We start from the raw sequence: 22,302 nt of genomic DNA on the forward strand, positions 1-22,302 counted from the left end.
GAGGCATTCTGCCAAATGATTTTGACAGTCTGCTCGGGGAACCATCCCACCTGATCCACCCTCTCCTTTTCCCTCAGGGCCTCTAAGACGTTACGTGCCGACCACTGCCTGATGGACTTGTGGTCAAAGGCGTTTCTCTGCTTAAATTTTTCCACGAGGGACAGGTGGTACGGCACGGGCAAACTACTTGGAGTGTTCCGCGGCAGCGTGGCCAGGCCCATCCTTTGCAACACCGGGGACAGGTAGAACCTCAGGACGTAGTGACACTTGGTGTTTGCGTACTGAGGGTCTACGCACCGCTTGATGCAGCTACACACAAAGGTGGCCATCAGTATGAGGGCGATGTTGGGCACGTTTTTTCCCCCTTGATCTAGAGGCTTGTACATCGCGTCCCTGCGGACACGATCCATTTTCGACCTCCAGACAAAGCGGAAGATGGCTCGGGTGATCGCCATCGCGCAGGAGTCTGGAATGGGCCAGACCTGCGCCACGTACAGCAACAGCGAGAGTGCCTCACACCTAATGACCAGCTTCTTACCCGCAATGGAGAGGGAGCGTCGCTCCCACATACCCAGTTTCCTTTTTACCATAGACACTCGCTCCTTCCAGTTTCTAACGCATGCCCTGGTCCCTCCGAACCATATCCCCAGCACCTTCAGGCCGTCAGCCCTGGCGGTGAAGGGGACAAAGGATCGGTCAGCCCAGTTCCCGAAGAACATTGCCTCGCTCTTCCCACGATTTACCTTGGCTCCCGAGGCCAATTCAAACTGGTCGCAGATGTGGATCAGTCTGCGCACCGACAGCGGATCCAAGCAGAAGACGGCGACATCATCCATGTGCAGGGAGGCTTTGACCTGAGTGCCTCCACTGCCTGGGATCGTCACTCCTCTTACACCCGGATCCTTCCTGATGGACTCAGCAAAGGGTTCTATGCAACACACGAAAAGAACAGGCGAGACAAGACAGCCCTGCCTGACTCCAGATTTAATCGGAAAGCTATCTGATTCCCACCCATTGATTGAGACTGTGCTACTGATGTTAGTGTAGAGCAGTTGGATCCAATTTCGAATTCCCTCCCCAAACCCCATTTTGGAGAGCACATCCACCATGTAGGTGTGCGATATTCTGTCAAAGGCCTTCTCCTGATCCAGGCTGATGAGGCAGGTGTCCACACCCCTGTCCTGCACATAGGCAATCGTATCCCTGAGCAGCACGAGGCTGTCAGAGATCTTCCTGCCCGGCACAGTGCAGGTCTGGTCAGGGTGGATAACCAATTCCAGAGCAGATTTGACCCGATTGGCGATACCTTGGACAGAATCTTATAGTCCACATTCAACAGTGAAATGGGTCGCCAATTTCTAATTTCCTCCCTTCCCCCCTTGTGCTTGTAGATGAGGGTGATAATGCCTTTCCTCATGGATTCTGACATACTGCCGGCCAGGAGCATACTCTCGTACACTTCTAGCAGGTCTGAGCCGATCCAGTCCCACAGAGCCGAATACAACTCCGCCGGCAAGCCGTTGCTTCCAGGAGTTTTACTCTTCTCGAAGGACTCAAGGGCCTTAGTCAGTTCGTCAGGAGTTAGCGGTTTGTCCAGGCTCTCCCGTGTACTGTCGTCTAAGACCTCCATGATAGAGCACAGGAAGCTCTGGGAGGCCGTGCTGTCTGTGGGCTTCACGTCATACAATCCGGCATAAAAGGATTTGCTGATCCTCAAAATGTCGGACCGTGATGACTTTACTGAGCTGTCTTGTTCCTTCAGGCTGCTGATCACAGAGCTCTCTCTGTGTACCTTTTGGAAGAAGAAACATGAGCACGTCTCATCCTGCTCCACGGAGCGGACTCTGGAACGGAAGATGATCTTGGAGGCCTCCGAGGCAAAGAGCGAGGCTTGCTGGCTCTTCACCTCTTGGAGTTCCTCCTTGACATCGACCCCCATCGACTGCAGCCGGAGCAGATTCTGCAAGAGCCCTTAGGAGGAAGCCAAGTGGTGAAACCAAGGCAATCCAGCAGAGAAAATAATCTCAGCAAAAGGCCATGCTAAAGGTGAAGGTCACAGTTACACCTGGAGGTTAACATAGAATAAGGATTTAACCCAAAACAATGTAGATTTCTACCCAGGACCCAACATAGTACAAAACAAAAAAATAAGGAATAAAATGAGGTAAAGGATGAAGACTTAGTTAAGGAAAGAAGAGAAGAAAAGTTATAAGAAATGAGACAGTTGTTATTTTATTCATGCGCACTGTTGAGGGAGATGAACGTACACGGCTTGTTACTCCAGTCGCTATGGATAGCTAAATTCTAAACACATCTGTTTTGAATATATTTATGATGTCACTGGCATTCCCAGTATTATCAGTAGTATACCTTCTGACACATGATGAGCAATAGGTGATCTTTTCATATTTATTATAAAGCCTCATGGTTTATCTGTGTTAGTGATTTCTCCAGCCTACAATGTTCACTCATTCTGCCACTCAAAAGATAATTGATCTCTTCTGGAAAGATGAAGTTGATTCACTGATTTTACTAACAGCACATTACACATGGTAGTAATGAAGTGAATGGACTTCTAAGTGAGGCAAAATTTTGGTCTGGTTGGAGAAGAGAAAGACTTGGTTATCTTTATTGTAACATGTGTTGATTGTGTCAGCAGTGGTTGAGTTGTTAGAAGTCTTGTCTCTGAGTCAGTCCCACTCCAGGACTTAAGCACGAAAATCAAGGCTGACACTCCAGTGTACTGCTGCACTGTCAGAGGTGCTGTCTTTAAGATAAAATGTTAAATTGAGGTCCCATCTGCCCTCAAGTGGATGTAAAAGATCCCATGGCACTATTTTGAAAAGAGCAGGGGAATTATCCCAGGTATCTTGGCCAATATTTATCCCTTAATCAACTTCACAAAAATAGATTATCGGGTCATTATCACCATGCTGTTTGTGGGATCGTGTGTGCAAATTGGCTGCCACATTTCCTATATTAGAACAGTAACTGTACTTCAAAAATATTTCATTGGCTTTAAGTACTTTAGGACATCTGGTGGTCATTAAAGGCGTAGTATAATTCAAGTCTTTCTTCGTTTACAACATAGGAACTGGAGTAGGCCATTCACCCCCTCGGGTCTGTTCCACCATTCAATTAGATCATAGCTGACCTGCATCTCAACTCCATTTATTATCCTTTGATTTATATGCCTTAATGTCCGTAGCTAATAAAAAAAAATCCTTCGAACTCTTGAAAAATTGAATTCGCTGCATTTTGAATTCCATATATCCATTACCCTGTGTCTGAAAAAATGGATCCTGATTTCACTCCAGAATGCCCTTGCTCTAATGTTAAGATTGTGTCCACATGTTCTCCATTCTCCCACCCGAGGGAGTAATGTCTCTGGGCTCAGCTTTAACTCTGAGCAGGATCAGTCTGGGTGGGAGAACCGATGAATGAAGTGAGACCTGGCCAATTTTAGCAGCAAGGCCTTCAATTTAAAAAAAAAAATCAATATCACTTGTCTGAAGCCAAAAGGAAAGATGATGGTATCAAGAGGAATAGTGGTGAAAACTAGATGCTGTCAGAGATCGAAGGAACGATTCCTGGCATGTGGTATGTACAACAAGGGCCTGGGTGATGGGGAGAGAAGGGGGGGTGAAGTTGCCAAATCAATGATGATCAGGAGAAAGAGAAACAAAGTCAGTGCTGGGGAGACCAAAGACCCTCTGCAGGGCCCAGGAAAACACTCGTGGACACCACGGCTTGTAACGTTCCATGTAAAAGCAAAACTTGTTAACTTATCCTGACCCATCCAGGACTACTGCATGGTTCAGCTGTTGGAGCCAACTAAGTTAAAATGCTGTTGTAGTATCAAAGATGTCATCAGGACAATGACTTGGGCCCCTGCTTCCCTGCAGCAGAAATCACTGAAGATGAAAGGTGGGAAGTTGCAGCCTGCGGCTAATAAGTGGGCTCAGATGATTTTAAGCCCTTCCAGTCGTGTTCTCAATGGAGGAGCTGGGGGTTAAAATTGACCCCTCTATCTACATTATTGAATCCTGTTATCATTTTATTGATTAGGTTACCCCTCAATCTGTTAAACTTGTGGAAATAGAAGTCAAGTTTATGCAATCTGTCTTCGTAATGTAACCCTTTAAACCCAGGTACACTGGTGAATTTGCACTGCATTGCAATGCCATTGTATCCTGTGGTGCCTTAAATGAAATAGGTTGGGTGTGACCAAAGCTCTGGATAACTGAAGCACAACTTTCTGCCCTTTTTATTCCAGCCCTTTGAGATAAAGGCCAACAATTTTTCAGTCTTTTTGATTTTTTTTTGTACCTGTGCACTAACTTTCAGTAATTTATGTACATGGACACTCAAATGCCTTTTTTAAGCTACAGTTCCTAGATTCTAACCATTACAAACACCCTAAACATTACTAACATTACAAAAATCTGTTCATTGGGTCCAATATGGAACTCCATGTGCGAAAGGTTTCCCCGTTCTCTTAGTCTGATTGTGTCCCTTTGCAACTTCCTTTCCCATCCACACAACTTGCTGCGCCTGCTTGATTTCTGCCAACTTGGATATATGACTATCTATCCCTTCATCCAAGTCATTAATATACATGGTAAAAAGCTGAGGACCCTGAACAGATTCCTGGAAACACCACATGTCACATCCTAGTAATCATAAGACACTGTGTTTGTCCCTCCCTTCTGTCTCATATCTCCCAACCAATTACCAACCCATATCACCATTACCTCCAATGCTGTGTGCTTTCCCTTTTGCTAATATTCTCTTAGTTGCCAAAATGTGGTGGAATTTTGCCCAATTAAGTAAAAAGATGCTTGTGTTTATCACTCATCTCATGCAAAAAATGTGTTTTTTTTTATATATTGCAGAGATCTACGATTCAATCGTATTAAGGAAATTCGTCCAGCAGCCTTTAGGAGACTGAGGAATCTGAACACATTGTGAGTAATGCCTTATTTTCCAGAACCATTTTACTCTCCCATGTAGGCTTACAGTAGAGTTTTTGAACATGGAAATTTATGTTGACAATTAAACCATCTTGAGTGTTTGGTGTACTTGGGGTTGGTTACAAGATCAATGCAAAATCATTGTGTGGCATTTAATGTTCTGCTGGAGTTTGGATTCTCTCCTGACTAGTGAGGCTGGATCTTTTATTAGTAGCAGTTGTGCAGATGGCAGAAAGTCTGGCAGCTTGAAAAGGTTAATTGGAATATAAATGCCATTCGTTTTTGACAAGTTTTGTACAGTAAATTTGGATTGAATTAGCTAGCTTTATCGACGTAGCTATTACTATCTCCGTGGGCCTTTTTGAAGCTAATATTACTGCAGATATCAATTGACCAAGACAGCTATAAACTGTATCATGTGAAATCTTGGGCTATAATTACAACCCTTTGATTTATAGGGTTGAATGAGTATATTGATGGTGAGATATTCTGTTGTGTTGAGTTGTTTCTCTCGGTGCTTCACCCAGAGAAACATTATAATTGGTAATTCCACAAGGAAAGAAACTTTTATATATCTTAAAGCTTTTTTATCCTTCTCCAACGAACGCTGCTGCTGTTTATCAAGTCTGACATTTCCAGTGAAATGGATAACAACTGAACCATCTTGAACTGACTAGGAGATGATTGATGAAGTGTTCCTGGGAATAAAAACAACCAACCAATTTTTTTCCTCTTTCTTCCTCACAGCTGTGTGTGCATTCACGCGGCTCATTTGACCAATGTCACTGATTGCACTTTATTTTAAGTCCACTGTTTATTTGTTATGGTCTGAAATACCTCTTATTCCACATTTCTTTTTCTGCCTGTGCCTTTCACCTTGAGTTAGTTATAGAGTCATACATGCATAGAGGTCTACAGTGCAGAAGAAGGCCCTTCGGCCCATCGCGTCTGCACCGGTCAAACAAGTACCTAACTATTCTAATCCCATTTTCCAGCACTAGGCCCGTAGCTTTGTATGCCGTGGCATCGCAAGTGCACATCCAAATACTTCTTAAATGTTGAGCATATCTGCCTCTACCACCCTTTCAGGCAGTGAGTTCCAGATTCCCACCACCCTCTGGGTGAAAAAATTCTTCCTCACATTCCCTCTAAACCTCCTGCCCCTTACTTTAAATCGATGCCCCCTGGTTATTGATCTCTCCACCAAGGGGAAAAGTTCCTTCCTGTCTACCCAATCTATGCCCCTCATAATTTATACACCTCAATCATGACCCCCCTCAATCTCCCCTGCTCTAGGGAAAATAACCCCAGCCTATCCAATCTCTCCTCATAACTAAAACTCTCCAGCCCAGGCAACATCCTGGTAAATCTCCTCTGCATTCTCTCCAGTGCAATCACATCCTTCCTATAATGCGGATTCCAGAACTGCACACAATACTCTAGCTGTGGCCTAAACAGCGTTTTATACAATTCCAGCATAACATCCCTGCTCTTATATTCTATGCCTCGGCTAATAAAGGCTAGGAATAAAGGATTAAAGGCTAATAAAGTTGCAAGGAAGCTTGCAACAGCAACCCCACAATGCCTTCATAACCTCCAGATCACACCACAGCCACATTCAAAAACCTGGTCGAACATGGAGAACTAGACCTGCCTTCCAGATTCCATGGCAATACATCAACTGCCCACATTTTTAAACAATCCATAGCATTGCAGTGTTCAAGCGACACTGGAGACGGTGGAGGTGCATTTAAGACAATGGCTTTATTACAAGTGTGCGCACAGGGGACACAGCTCGTGGAGAGACTGCCTCCCCGATCGTAGTTCGTTTTACACATTTATACACTTTACAATCATGTCAGTTACTTAGGTGTTCTGATTATCATATGACTACAAGCTATGCAGAACTATTCCAGTACTTTGCATTTCTTTGTGAAACTAGACGAGTCTCCGGTTGAGGCATTTTACAGTGGTCACATCTCTTTGTGTTTTAAAACAGGTTTGCACTCTATCCATTTACAGAAATCATTTCATTTAAAAGTTAAACGCATTTCCACTTTACATATATTACAGTGGTCATGTCCTCTTTGTGATTTTAAACAGCTCTCGCTTTTGAGTTAAATATGTCTCGACCCCTTTTGATGCCTACAGCCACATGTCACCCCCTTTCTATATAGTTGGCTAATAATTTCTGTATCTATATCTTCCTTCAATAGCATTAAGTATTTTTGATGTTTTCAAAATTTAAAAGAAAACTGAGGGTGAACAGATTGTTTAAAAAAGTTTTCTCAGTGGAACTATGATTGAAATTTTAAATGGAAGGGTAAATTGATGAATGCACATTCTCCCAATGCAGAACCTCACCTGCCAGAAGCACATATCAGCAATTCTTTGTGTGCTCCCATATGTCTTTCAGTAAAGTACATTGGTGTAAAATCACTGGTAGGGACATGGTCATATGGTTTCCTGTTTGGCGTTCCTGGCACTGTGGCTCTATGTCAAGAGTGGCATTTCTTAAAATGTACCATGAAGAATAAACATTGGTTAACTCTTAGCTTAAAAGTGTTGAAGATCTTCATGAAATGAACTTCAGACTCAAAATACTTGAAGCAAAGACAGTAGAACCAATTCCTGGCAAAAGCCATTGGACATGTTTTGGTCATTTAAAAAAATATATTGTATTTGTTCAGTTCCCTTTGATTTTTACAATGCACTTCAACCCTTTACTCACCCCCTCCAAAGTGAGTAGATGGACCTTTCAATTGATTTATATCAGTGTCATTCTTTATCTGGCTGCATCATAGTGTTTGTGTTTGGCATGGACTGGTACTCTCTCTACTGCTTTTTCTGCCTCCCTAAGATTTTTCCAATGCAAAATGGTGCAGGAGTTAGGATCCTGCTTTTCAGTATTACTCATTGATATCCTAGAACGTGAAGGGAAAGTTTTTTTCACCCCCTGAAACTGTCTCCTGTTATGCAGAGTAACTTGTAAAATACTGCAGTATAAGGAAAGGCATTAGAAGAGTAGCTAATACCTTAATGGAAGAAGTCACTTCCATTTGGCTGGTCAGCTGTAAAATAGCTATTAATTATATTCCTCCTTTGGCTTTACATCTAAATGCTGTTAAAGTTATGAGCAGGGCCAGCTTCAGACTGATTTATCTGCAGGAGTGACATCCACATGCAGGCATCAACAACAACAACGTATAGTTATGTAGCACCTTTTAGCATAGCAAAACGTTCAGAGAAACGTAATCAGACAAAAATTGATACCAAGCCAAAGATGATGATCTTGGGAGAGGTGACTAAAAACTTGCTCAAAGAGTTATATTAATTAGGGTATTGAAGGTAGAAAGAGCTATAAAGAGGCAGAGAGGTTCAGGAGAGAATTTCAGTGGTAAGGGCCTCAATGGCTAAAGGCAGGTCACTAGTGTTGGGGTGAAAGTAGTGAGGAGTGCGTATATGATGAGATTTAGAAGAATAGAGTTCTCATAGGGTTTGTAGGGCTAGAAGTGGTTACAGAAGTGGGATGTGGCAATGCCATGTATGAATTTAAACATGAACGTTTTAAATTTGAGGTATTAGTGAAGTTGGTATAGATCAGTGAGCATAGGAGGGGTGGGTGAACAAGACTTGGTGCAGGTTAGTATATGGGCAGCAGAATTTTCAATGAGCTGGAGTTTGAAGAGGGTGAAAGTTTGAGGGTCAACCAGGAGGGCATTGGGAGGTGGAAGACTTAGTCATGGGCAGGATGTGATGGCCGGAAACTTAGCTCTGGGTAAAATAGATGCCAAGCTTTCAAACATCTGGCTCAGCCTGAGACAGTGGTGGGTCTGGAATTGGTGGTAAGAGAATGGAATTAGAATTGGGCATGGGCAAAGACAATGGCATTGATCTTCCCAATGTTTTATTGGAGGAAATTGTAACAGATCTAGCACTGGATGTCAGACAAGCAGTTACAACGCAGAGGCATTGGATGTGGCGATGAGATCAACTTGGCTGTTATCAGTCTGCATGCAGCATCTGGTTTTACGTCCTCGGCTGGTGTTGCTGAGAGCTGTGGATCAGTTGGTAGCACTCTCACTTCTGAGTCAGAAAGTTTATGGATTTAAACTCCGTTCCCAAGGCTTGAGCTCAAGGCTGACACTCTGGTGCAGTCCTGAAGGAGTGCATAGTCTGAGGTGCTGGCTTTCAATGAGGCAATAAATTGAGGCCCTGTCTGTTGTTTCAGGTGGATGTGAAAGATCCCATGACACTATTTTCAAAGAAGCACAGGGGAATTATCCCCAGTGTCCTAGCCAATTTTATGCCCCAATCATTGTCAATTAAAACAGATTATCTGGTCACTATCATATTGGTGTTTGTGGGATCTTGCTGTGCATAAATTGGCTGCCCTGTTTCCTACATTACAACAGTGACTACACTTTAGAAGTGTTTCTTTTGCTGTAAAGCACTTTGGGAGGCAATGTGGTCGTGAAAGGCACTATGTAAATACAAGTTTGTCCTTTTCTGAAGGGCAGCATGTGGATGAGAAATAGGAGTCAGCCATAGGCAGATGCTTAGGGAATTCGAGGTAATGGTGCGGGGTATGGGGTGGGGGAGGGGTGGTAGTGTGGGGAGAGAAGCCCATGCAGGAGAATCTCCCTCTGACCATGACTGAATTGATAAGACTGGAACCAAGCAAGGGCTGGTTGTTAGTTATGCAGCTTTTGTGTGTGTGCTGATCTCTGAGTAGCTTTAGTTACAGGTCACTATTAGTTACCTTTTCTCCCACCTAAAGAGCCCAGCCCTGCTCTGTATTGGATCTGCATCTTTCCTCCAAATCATATTGTTGTCAAGTCTTTTGATTCTCTCATTTCACCCCTTGAGTCCAACTCAGCTGGACAGCGGAGGATAGGTTTTGGAAGAGGATGGCATGGTTAACTGTGTCAAAGGCTAGAAGGGTTGAGAACAATAAGGAAGGATACTGCACCCCAGGCACAGCCACGAGGATGTCATTTGCAGCTTTGATTAGGATAAATGGATTCAACATTTTTCTGTAGGCGTCACAACTCTTAATTTTACTAAAGTCTCCAAGATTTTGGTGCAGCCCGGACACTACCCTTCCATATTGCTATGATTTTATTTATTTAAGCAGAATTTTTGCTTGGAAAAAAAATCAAAACTTTGATTTACATGTTAATTTAGCAGTTCAAATTTCCATTTCAAGTGTGCCAGACTCATCTGAATCAGTTGGGTATTAGCTCATTCTCTGTAATCTCTCAATATCCTTTGCTTTCACAGGTAGTATGGTTCCTAAACATAAAGGAATTCCTGTTTTAAAAAGGAAACTGCCCAGCGGTATCTTGTGCAAACTGTATGAGTGGATATTCTCTTAACACACAAAGATTTGCTGTTATCCAATAGTTTATAATCTTAACATTAATTTTGCCCTGGGATTACTTGTGATGACTGATATAAATGGCATTTCAAAAGAAACACACAAGTACTTTCTTTTAACAGCTGCTTTGATGGTATTATTTTTGAATTTTCAGCCTTTTAACAGAAGCGTGATAAGAGGTGGACAACCTGTTACAAACGTGAGGTTTCATAAGATTGTTCGGTTTTGTGATTGTTAGGTTTTTGTCTCTTTAATTTAGGGTAAAATGGAGGAATGAAGGGGGAATCATGTGATCTGTTCTGAATTCTACTGACAGCAAACCTTGGTGGCTGGGATGTTAAAGCTTAAAGGAGGGGCCCAGGTTGTTTTACTAGAATGATGATGCGAAGTGTTTTTATACCTGTAAACAGTAGCCAAAGCTTCTGTGCTGACAGTGGATAGACTGTTAGTCTCCAGAGTCCCAGGAAGTTGTTAGGAATGTTGGGTTTTGTAAACGGTTATACTTTAATCTCAAATCTCTGTGGTTCACCATGTAAGAATGAGGGTGGGAGCTCATGCTCGGATTGAAGAGTGGCAATTTAAACAAGACCAGGAGGTTTGTCTAGCATTGGCTAAAGGGAGGAATCTCCAGGGTATCACTTGCTGTAGAAGCCAGTTTGAGGATTAGAAGTTACCTGGCTGGAAAAGGAAAAGAAGGCAAGAAAGCCCTCAGGAGTTAAAAAATCACTTTGGACTGGTTCTGGGAGAATAGTGTGCCTACTTAAGAGATAGAATAAAGTATAACCGTGGAGGGAGATATTTTAATAATGTTAAAGCGTTAATGAGGACATGTTTCTGTAGTTTAGAGTGTAAGTTGCCTACAAAATAGTGTTTAGTCAATGTTGCTTTTAGTTTGTTTACAGTAAAAGTCTTAAAACTTGAAATCTTGTCGGGTGAGCTTTTCAGTCAGTCGCTGGAAGTTCGAATATCTTTTTAAAAGTTATCGGTCTTTACAGAGATTGTATCAATCTAACTAGCTCTCTGGAGGTGGGTTGGTGACTAAAATCTTTTAAACGGGAGGCACACGGCATCCTTAACTTGAGATGTATTTTTGAAACCTGCAGGCCAGATTTCCAGAGCTCAGAAATACTGGCAAATGAAAGGAGGTGAGAAGGGCCGGATCTAAGAGAGGAGTGTCTTTATTATACTGCTAGTGGGCCAGGAGGAGCAGGACCATTGGTCTACTAAGCTTGCCTTTTAAACACCCCATAATGGGACCTCACCACACACCCCCCGCCATACCTGCGATATTCAATGGTGCCTTTCATGCCCTGAGGTGTTCGATGACTCCCTCTCCCACCCCATCCTGTGATATCCAACTTCCCTCACTACCCAACCCCCTTTTTCTAGCTGCTGTGTCCCATGTATGTTTTTTAAATTTTCTCACTATACCTTCTTTTATCTCCTACCAATATCACTTCCGCTGTCCATCTGAGCACATCGCATGCAATTCTATTTCTTTTCTTGCATGTGATGCTTTTCACTTCTTCCCCCTCTCAATATTCAGTTCCTTCTTATGTATTGGTCATCTGTAATATCTTCCAGTCTTCATAAGGGGTGTAAGACCTGAACCATCAATTTCTGATTCTCTACAGATGCTGTCTGACCTGCTGAGTGTTTTCTGCATTTATTTCCCTCAAATTCATCTGCTGGTGTAGAGGTGGAATGGAACACTTTCCCATTTCAGACATCCATTGACAGAATTAGCTGTTCCCAGTTTCAGCATAATACAGTCAGATACGGACTTGAAGCTCTTTTTTAAATTTGCTGCAACAATGTGCTTCAGCCCATCCCGAGCACCCCGTGCAGCACCAGTCTGACACTATCACCTCCCACGTCCCCCCCTATCCCATGTTAGTCATTAGGCCTGCCAAGAAATGCTGTTGACCTAGATTGAGACTACTCAGACTGGTTTCACACTGGGACCCATGCTGAGAGACAAAATTAATCCAAACTAGATTTGAACTCAGGTAATAAGAAGTGAAGTGCCAGTGTCTAACCTACTGTGCAATCCAGTTGCCAGATATGTTTTTTTTAATATGTTATTAACGTTTCCATTTCTGTGTGCTGGATCTGCAGGAAGGCAGTTAATGAAATGTTAATGCAGAGGCCTCCTAAAGGTTACATTATGATTTTAACATTACTTGATCTCACTGGGATGTTATTTCACAATATGTTCTAAAGAATTGCCTCATGTATTGTGGGACTTTGACCCGTCATGTGCCATCTACAGCAATTTTGTTTTTGCCTTTTTTATTTTCATATTCTTCAGAACAATACAATTCTATTACTTATTCCCTTTCTGGCCTCTTTACAGCAGACCAATATAGGGTCTTTTGCTGATTTTTGCTGTGACTCCAAAAGCAGAATGTTATTTTCCGGAGATTTCTGCTAAACAAATTTCTCCAAATCTCTTGTTTTAAAAACAAGTTCTTATTTCATCTTTCAGAAAATATAAAACGTACTTAAAGTTTTACTTTTATCTCCTGTGGAGACTAATGACTTGCTTTCTCTTCCCTCCTCATCCATTCCACGATGTTTAATGAGAATGGCCAGTCTCCTTATGTGACTTCATTAATTTTAATGGAAGTTGGCATGTCAGCCTGGCATTGGAGCATCACAGTCACAAACCAGGAGTGAAGAGGTGTAAATCTGTGTATTTAAATGATTCATTCATTGATAAACTTCCAGCATCATCAGTGGGTGGTGGGTGGGGGAACGCCTGTTAAGACTGGTGGCTCTAACATGCTACCAACTAAGGATACAATTTGTGGTTGCTGTTAATGGCAAATAGAATATATGGAAGTTTTAAATAAAGCATGTAGGAGAAAAGCACTGGCTTCTACCTCAAGAAATGTTTCGATTTGATCTTTTTGTCTTGTTTTTAAAACAGAATGTCAGAACAATGATCGAGGGCCGAGGTTTAATGTGTTTTATGCTCTTTTGTCTATTATTTTAATAAAGTGATTAGCTTTTCTCATCAGCAATTGTATCTGCCATGCAAAAAAATACCTACAGATACATTACGAGCACTGTGAGCAATTTAAAAAGTTAATACCTAGTTTCACTGGCACGGAGCAACCCTCAATGGGGGCTCTGTGAAAATGGTCAAGAACAGGAAAAAATGGGGTGGGAGGAAGCTCAAGTGGAAGATGGGGAGGAAGGATTGAGGAAAAAGGAAACAATGAAGAGAAGGGGGCAGGAATAGGTAAAATGGTGAATAAGATGAAGGGCAACAATGAGATGAGGTAAAGACGGAGAAGAGAGGAAGAGGGAAATAGGTGGGAGGGAAGCTGTAACAGTTGAGGGGAGTGTAAGGGAGAAATAACATTGTATTATGCATAAACTGGTATTTACACAGGACTGTAGATTATATTAGGCCCAGGTAGGATGTTCTATCACAAATTTGCTTATTTATTGATTTTCAAATGTAAACGGTGAATATGTTTGTTTTATATTAGTGACTTGTCAATTTTTTTTTATATGTCCTTTAGCTTGGGGAAAAGTTGGCATGTAAGCTGTTCTACAGTGTGACTGGATCTGAAAAATAACAGTAAATGTTTCACTTTAAGGGGCTCTGACTCCGTTATTACCCTTTTAAACAGATGGAGAGAGCTGGTCATTTCAGTAACATAGAGAGAGAGATAACTTCTAACATTTTGGAATAAATAATCCAGGGTATTCACTAGACACCAGCTGAAAGGCAAAGGATATGTGTAATGGGGTTTAGTACAGCCCTATGAGTATCTTAATAGTTTGAGTATTATAGACCTATATAAAAAATCATTGCCCAGCGGAGACAAGAACAACTCAGCGTTCAAGGAATTGTTAACTTCTCAATAGGGAATCACCGACTCGGACCAGAATGAAAGGCAGACTTTGAATAAATCATGCAGACATATTATCAGACTAGGCATTCAATGATTGATAAACCCTGTCAAGGTGGTGTTGATTTTCACTGAAAGCAAGTATTATCATTCAATTAATAGAAGGAAGTAGAGTGAAAAACACTGACACAGTTTCTTTGACTTTTCCACAAATAATATTTGTGAAGGGTTGACATGTGTGCTTGATTTGGGTGCACACAGCATGAAACAAAGACCAACAAAATCTCGCATGAAATCCAAAAAAAACCGTTGCTCTATCAACTAAAAAGTAAAAAGCCAAAGCTTACTTTCAATTGTTGGTTGTCGGTATTATCCTCATCCTTTGTGTGATAAGATTCCATCATCAGTTTTCAACTTCTAAACACTTAATGGAATAAAGTAAATGAAGTTAGATTTCCTAGAAAGGAGAAAATATTTCAAGAATAAATTGTTCCAAAAACTTTGTTTATTTTTTCTTCTCGGCAAATGCTACAACTCTCAGTTTAAATTGAGCTGTGTACTTGTCATTCTCTCTGGAAGGCATCTTGATAGATTATGTGGTTCACCTGAATTTCGGGGGTACTTATACTAGTAACTGATGATAATTCATCTCAAATCGTGCCAGGCCAGAGAGGGTTGACAAATATTCCTATTTTAATTAGGAAACTAATCACCCCCAGATGGTATTGCTGGATGATTGAGGGGAGATTCCTGCTCGAATCGGTGGAGCGGAAATCTAAAGGTTCCCACACGCACTTTTAATGAATTGTAGTAATTACAACATGGTTTATCATTCATAATCTGATCACTTCAATAATTTGGATGAATAAAAACAAAATTTAAATGTATAAATGTTATAAGCCTTTATTTACTCATTTTCATTAGTATTTATACAATTGCAATGAGATCAAATCATCAAGAGCATTAACTTAAGAGCCTTTAAAAGAGACAAGGATGTGCTGCTATCCAACCTGGAAGCCAGAAGAATCTCTCCATCCCATGAATGAGATGAAATGCACTTCAACAATTTTCATGATTTTACCATTCTAAACAATTTTAAACATCTCCAGGATTATTCTTTGGTTCTGAAATGTTTGGGCCCTGATCCATGGAACACGAAGATGGACTTTTACATGAGGGATATGAAAACTGACCAACTTTTAAGGCAATAAATCATGGGTTGACTTTTATGTAAGATTGTCTTTTACTCAGGTATACACAGTAATAAGAATTCTGCCACTGACGCGTGCAGGGACAGTAACATTGTGGTAATGTTAGTGGATTAGTAGGGCACAGGCCCAGACTAACGCTCCAAGAATTGAATTCAAATCATACCACAGCAGCTAGGAAAATTTAAATTCAATTAATTAATAAATCTAGAATAAAAAGATAGTCTCGGTACTGGTGATCACTGGTTTGTAATGAAACCCCATTTGGTTCACTTATGCACTTAAGGGAAGGAAATCCTTACCCTGTCTGGCCTGTATGTAATCCCAGACCCACAGCAACGAGATTGACTTTTAACTGTGCTCTGAAATTCCCGAGCCAGCCCCATGCAGTTATGTCAAACTGCTACAGAAAAGTCAAATAATGATAAAATCAGCAGGACCACAGGTATCAACCTAGGGACTGGAAACGACAAAAGGCACAATCAGCCCAGCTGAGCCTGGAAAACGCTCCTCACTAACATCTGAAATCTTGTGCTAAAGTTGGGAGAGCTGTCCCACAGACTAGTCAAGCCTGACATATACTAAGGGAAACATACCTTGCAGCCAACGTTCCAGACTCCTCCATCACCATCTTTGAATATGACCTGTCTCACCAGCAGGATGACCCACCAAAAGTGGTGGCAGCACAGTCATATTCAGTTGGGTGGAAGTAGACCTGGGATTTGACTATGGAACCCATGGAAGTCTCATGGCATCAGGTCAAACATAGGCAAGAAAACCTCCTGCTGATTACCACCTAGCACCCTCCCCCCACCCCCCAGCTAATGAATCAGCACTTCTCCATGCTGAATACCAATTGAAAGAAACACAGTAACAAAGTCACAATGTTCTCTGGGTGGGGAACTTTACTGTCCATCACCAAGAGACGACAAACCAAACTAGCAATAATACCGTGGAGGAGGATTTCCTAGAGTACGTACGTGATAGTTTTTTAGATCAATACGTTGAATAACCAACTGGGGAGCAGGCTATCCTAGATTAGGTATTGTGCAATGAGAAAGGATTAATTAACAATCTTGTTTTGCGGTGTCCCTTGGGGAACAGCGACCATAAAATGATAGAATTGTTCATTAAGATGGAGAGTGAAGAAGATGAATCCGAAACAAGGGTCTTGAATCTAAATAAAGGGAACTATGAGGGTTTGAGGCCCGAGTTGGCAATGATGGATCAGGGAACCTTACTAAAAGGGTTGACGGTGGATCGGCAATGGCTAATATTTAAGGAACACATGCATGAATTACAACAATTATTCATTCCTGTCTGACGCAAAAATAAAACAGGAAAGGTGGCTCAACAGTGGATTACAAAAGAAATTAGGGATAGTATTAGATCCAAAGAGGAGACATGTAAAATTGCCAGAAAAAGCAGCAAGCCTGAGGACTGGGAGCAGTTTAGAATTCAGCAAAAGTGGACAAAAAGATTGATCAAGAAGAGGAAAATGGAGTATGAGAGTAAACTTGCAGGGAACATAAAAACTGACTGTAAAAGCTTCTATAAATATGTGAAGAGAAAAAGATTAGCAAAGACAAATATAGGTCCCTTACAGTCAGAAACAGGGGAAATTATAATGGGGAACAAAGAAATGGCAGAAGAATTGAACACATATTTTGGTTGTATCTTCACAAAAGAGGACACAAATAATTTCCCAGAAATGTTAGGGAACCAAGGGTCTAGTGAGAGGGAGGAATTGAAGAAAATCAGTATTAGTAAAAAAAATGGTGCCAGAGAAATTAATGGGATTAAAGACTGAAAAATCCCCAGGGCCTGGTAATCTGTATTCCAGAGTACTAAAGGCAGTGGCCTTAGAAATATTGGATGCATTGGTGGTCATCTTCCAAAATTCTAAAGACTCTGGAGTAGTTCCTGCAGATTGGAGGGTGGCAAATGTAACCCCACTATTTAAAAAAAGAGGGAGAGAAAAAACAAGGAATTACAGACCAGTTAGCCGAATATCAGTAATGGGAAAAACGCTAGGGTCTAATATAAAAGACGTGGTAACAGAACACTTGGAAAGCATTAACGGGATTAGACAAAGTCAGCATGGGTTTTTGAAAGGGAAAGCATGCTTAACTAATCTACTGGAGTTTTTTGGGGATATAACTAGTAGAGTAAGGGAGAATCAGTGGATGTGTATTTAGATTTCAAGAAGGCTTTTGATAAGGTCCCACATAAAAGGTGAGTGGGCAAAATTAAAGTGCCTGGGATCAGGGGTAATGTACTAGCATGGATTGAGAATTGGTTGACAGACCAGAAACAGAAAGTGGGAATAAATGGGTCTTTTTCCGGATGGCAGGCGGTGACTAGTGGTATACCTCAGGGATCAGTGCTTGGGCCCCAGTTATTCACGATATATATAAATGACTTGGATGAGGAAACCAAATGCAATATTTCCGTCTCAATTTCTCTGCTCCTCTCACCCATTCTAATCTGTCTCTCTCTGAACTTACTGCACTCCGTTCTCTCAGGTCCAACCCCAACATTGTCATCAAACCCGCTGACAAGGGTGGTGCTGTTGTTGTCTGGCGCACTGACCTCTACCTCGCGGAGGCTGAGCGTCAACTCGCAGACACTTCCTCCTACCTCTCCCTGGACCTTGACCCCACCACTGAACATCAAGCCATTGTTTCCAGGACTGTCACTGACCTCATCTCCTCTGGAGATCTTCCTCCCACAGCTTTCAACCTGATAGTCGCCCAACCTCGGACGGCCCGCTTCTACCTCCTACCTAAAATCCACAAACAGAACTGTCCCGGCAGACCAATCGTGTCAGCCTGTTCCTGCCCCATGGAACTCATTTCTCGTTATCTTGACTCCCTTCTCTCTCCCCTTGTCCAGTCCCTTCCTACCTACATCTGTGATTCCTCTGACACCTTACGTCACATCAACAATTTCCAGTTCCCTGGCCCCAACCGCTTCCTCTTCACCATGGACGTCCAATCCTTCTACACCTCCATCCCCCACCAGGATGGTCTGAGGGCCCTTAGCTTCTTCCTTGAACAGAGGCCCGAACAATCCCCATCCACCACTACTCTCCTCCGTCTGGCTGAACTTGTTCTCACACTGAACAATTTCTTCTTTAACTCCTCTCACTTCCTCCAAATAAAAGGTGTGGCTATGGGTACCCGCATGGGCCCCAGCTATGCCTGTCTCTTTATGGGGTATGTGGAACATTCCTTTTTCCAGTCCTATTCCGGTCCCCTCCCACAACTCTTTCTCCGGTACATCGATGATTACTTCGGTGCTGCTTCATGCTCTCGTGTGGACCTTGAAAAATTTATTAATTTTGCTTCCAATCTCCACCCTTCCCTCATTTTCACATGGTCCATCTCTGACATTTCCCTTCCCTTCCTTGACCTCTCTGTCTCAATTTCTGATGATAGACTGTCCACCAATATCCATTACAAGCCTACCGACTCCCACAGCTACCTCGACTACAGCTCCTCACACCCCGCTTCCTGTAAAGAGTCCATCCCATTCTCACAGTTCCTTCGCCTCCATCGCATCTGTTCTGATGACGTTACCTTCAAAAACAGTTCCTCTGACATGTCCTCTTTCTTCCTTAACCAAGGTTTTCCACCCACGGTCGTTGACAGGGCCCTCAACCGTGTCCGGCCCATCTCCCGCGCATCCGCCCTCACGCCTTCTTCTCCCTTCCAGAAATATGATAGGGTCCCCCTTGTCCTCACTTATCACCCCACCAGCCTCTGCATTCAAAGGATCATCCTCCGCCATTTCCGCCAACTCCAGCATGATGCCACCACCAAACACATCTTTCCTTCACCCCACCCTGCCGGCATTCCGTAGGGATCGTTCCTTCCGGGACACCTTGGTCCACTCCTCCATCACCCCCTACTCCTCAACCCCCAACTATGGCACCTCCCCATGCCCACGCAGAAGATGCAACACCTGCCCCTTCACTTCCTCTCTCCTCACCGTCCAAGGGCCCAAACACTCATTTCAAGTGAAGCAGCATTTCACTTGCATTTCCCCTAACTTAGTCTACTGCATTCGTTGTTCCCAATGCGGTCTCCTCTACATTGGAGAGACCAAACGCAAACTGGGCGACCGCTTTGCAGAACACCTGCGGTCTGTCCGCAAGAAAGACCCAAACCTCCCTGTCGCTTGCCGTTTTAACACTCCACCCTGCTCTCTTTCCCACATGTCTGTCCTTGGCTTGCTGAATTGTTCCAGTGAAGCCCACCGCAAACTGGAGGAACAGCACCTCATCTTCCGACTAGGCACTTTACAGCCCTCCGGGCTGAATATTGAATTCAACAACTTTAGATCTTAAACTCCCCCTCCCCCCATTCCCACCCCGTTTCTTCCCCCTCCCTTTTGTTTCTTTCAATAATTTATATAGATTTTTCTTTTCCCACCTATTTCCATTATTTTTAAATCTACAACTAATACCTTGTCAGTCTTTCCACCCCACCCCCACTAGAGCTGTACCTTGAGTGTCCTGCCATCCATTCTTAATTAGCACATTTTCTTAGATAATATCACCACCTTCAACACCTCTTTGATCCTTTTGTCTGTGACATCTTTTGATTATCTGCTCCTATCACTGCTTGCTTGTCCCTATAACCACCCCCCCCAAACTTCTCTCTCCACCCACCTCTCTCTCCCCCACCCCCCCACCGCCCTCCACCTTAAACCAGCTTATATTTCACCCCTCTCCTAACTATACTCAGTTCTGCTGAAGGGTCATGAGGACTCGAAACGTCAACTCTTTTCTTCTCCGCCAATGCTGCCAGACCTGCTGAGTTTTTCCAGGTAATTCTGTTTTTGTTTTGCAATATTTCCAAGTTTGCTGATGACACAGAACTGGGTGGGGTTGTGAGGAGGATGCAAGGAAGCTTCAGGCTGATTTAGACAAATTGTGTGTGTGGGCAAACACATGGCAGATGCAGTATAACGTGGATAAATGTGAAGTTATACGCTTCGGTGTGAAAAACAGAAAGACAGAGTCTTATTTAAATGATGATATATTGGGAAATGTGGATGTACAAAAGGATCTGGGTGTCCTTATACACCAATCAATGAAAGTAAACGTGCAGGTGCAGCAAGCAGTTAGGAAGGCAAATGGTATGTTGGCCTTCATTGTAAGAGGATTTGAGTTCAGAAGTAGGGATGTCTTACTGCAGTTATACAAGGCCCTGGTGAGACCACACCTAGAGCATTGCATGCAGTTTTGAGTCTCCCGACCGAAGAAAGGGTATACTTGCCATAGAGGGAGTGCAGCGAAGGTTCACTAGGCTGATACCGGGGATGGCAGGACTGTCGTTTGAGGAGAGATTGGTTCGACTAGTCCTGTATTCACTAGAGTTTAGAAGAATGAGAGGGGATCTGATTGAAACCTATAAAATTCTAACAGGACTAGACAGACTAGATGCAGGGAGGGTGTTTCCCTGGGTTGCAGAGTCTAGAACCAGGAACCACAGTTTCAGGATACGGGGCAGGCCGTATTTAGGACTGAGATAAGGAAACATTTATTCACTCAGAGCGTGGTCAACCTGTGGAATTCTCTACCATGGAAGGCTGTGGAGGCTGGGTCACTGAATATATTCAAGAAAGAAATTGATAATTTTTTGGATATTAGGGGCATCAAGGGTTATGGAGCGAAAGCGGGAATATGGCGTTGAGATAGAGGATCAGCCATGATCATATTGAATGGCGGAGCAGGCTCGAAGGGCCGAATGGCCTAATCTTGCTCCTAGTTTCTTTGTTTCTAGTAGCTCGGTAGCACTGCTACCGACTGAGCTGGCTGATCCTGAAGGACATATCTGCCACACTGGGTCTGCAGCAGATGGTGAGGGAGTCAGCAAGAGGAAAAAACCTACTTGACATCATTCTCACCTGCTGCAGATGAATTTGTCCATGACAGTATCGGTAGGAGTGAACACTGCACAATCCTAATGGAGATGGTTCTGTCTTTACATTGAGGACACACCTTGCACCGTGTTGCGTGAAACCACCAGTGTGCTAATTGGAATAAATTCAGCACAGATTTAGCAGCACAAAATTGAGCATCTATGAGGCACAGTGGGCTACCAGCAGCAGCAGAATTGTATTCAGCCACAATCTGCAACTTCATGGTCCTGCATTTCACTCACTTCAGTATGTGCTCTCATGCAGAAAGACCTGTACAATGTTCAGGCTTGGACTGATAAGTGGCGAGTTACATTCATGCCAAGCAAGTACCAGGCAATGACAATCTCCAACAAGAGAGAATCTAACCATCTTCGCTTGGCGATCAATGGCATTACCATTGCTGAACCCCTCCAACATCCTGGGGGTTATCATTGATCAGAATCTGAATTGAGCCAGCCATATATATATACCATAGCTACAAGAGCAGGTCAAAGGCTAGGAATTGTCTAGCAAGTAACTCACGTGCTGATTCCCCAAAGCTTGCCAACATCTCTACAAGGCACAAATCAGGAGTATGATGAAATACCCTCCACTTGCCTGAATGAGCATAGCTGCAAAAACATTTAAGCTCAACAGCATCCAGGCAAAGCAATCCACTTGATCTGCACTTCATCCACCACCTTAAACATTCACTCGATCCATCACTAGCACACAGTGGCAGCAGTGTTTACCATCTACAGCATTGCAATAACTCACCATGGCTCCTTCAGCAGCACCTTCCAAACCCACAACTTCTACCACCTAGAAGACAAGGGCAGCAGATGCATGAGAACACCAATATCTGCATATTCCACCCCCCCCCACAGCCCCCAATAATCCTGAATTGGAAATATATTGCCGCTGCTAAGCTATTGCTGGGTCAAAATACTGGAATTCACTCCCCA

At 42.9% G+C, this 22,302-nt stretch overlaps 1 protein-coding gene across 1 annotated transcript in view; it reads left to right on the top strand.

Annotated features, from left to right (window-relative positions):
• The window catches only part of LOC144688513 (peroxidasin homolog), a 229,769-nt gene that overhangs the window by 94,068 nt on the left and 113,399 nt on the right, over nt 1-22,302 (top strand). The window contains exon 2 of the mRNA XM_078555175.1: nt 4,896-4,967. Within this exon, the coding sequence (XP_078411301.1) occupies nt 4,896-4,967 (72 nt within the window). The remainder of the gene's footprint in view (nt 1-4,895; nt 4,968-22,302) is intronic.

Source organism: Cetorhinus maximus, chromosome 13, assembly GCF_964194155.1.
Source record: "Cetorhinus maximus chromosome 13, sCetMax3.hap1.1, whole genome shotgun sequence".
Classification (NCBI taxonomy): domain Eukaryota; kingdom Metazoa; phylum Chordata; class Chondrichthyes; order Lamniformes; family Cetorhinidae; genus Cetorhinus; species Cetorhinus maximus.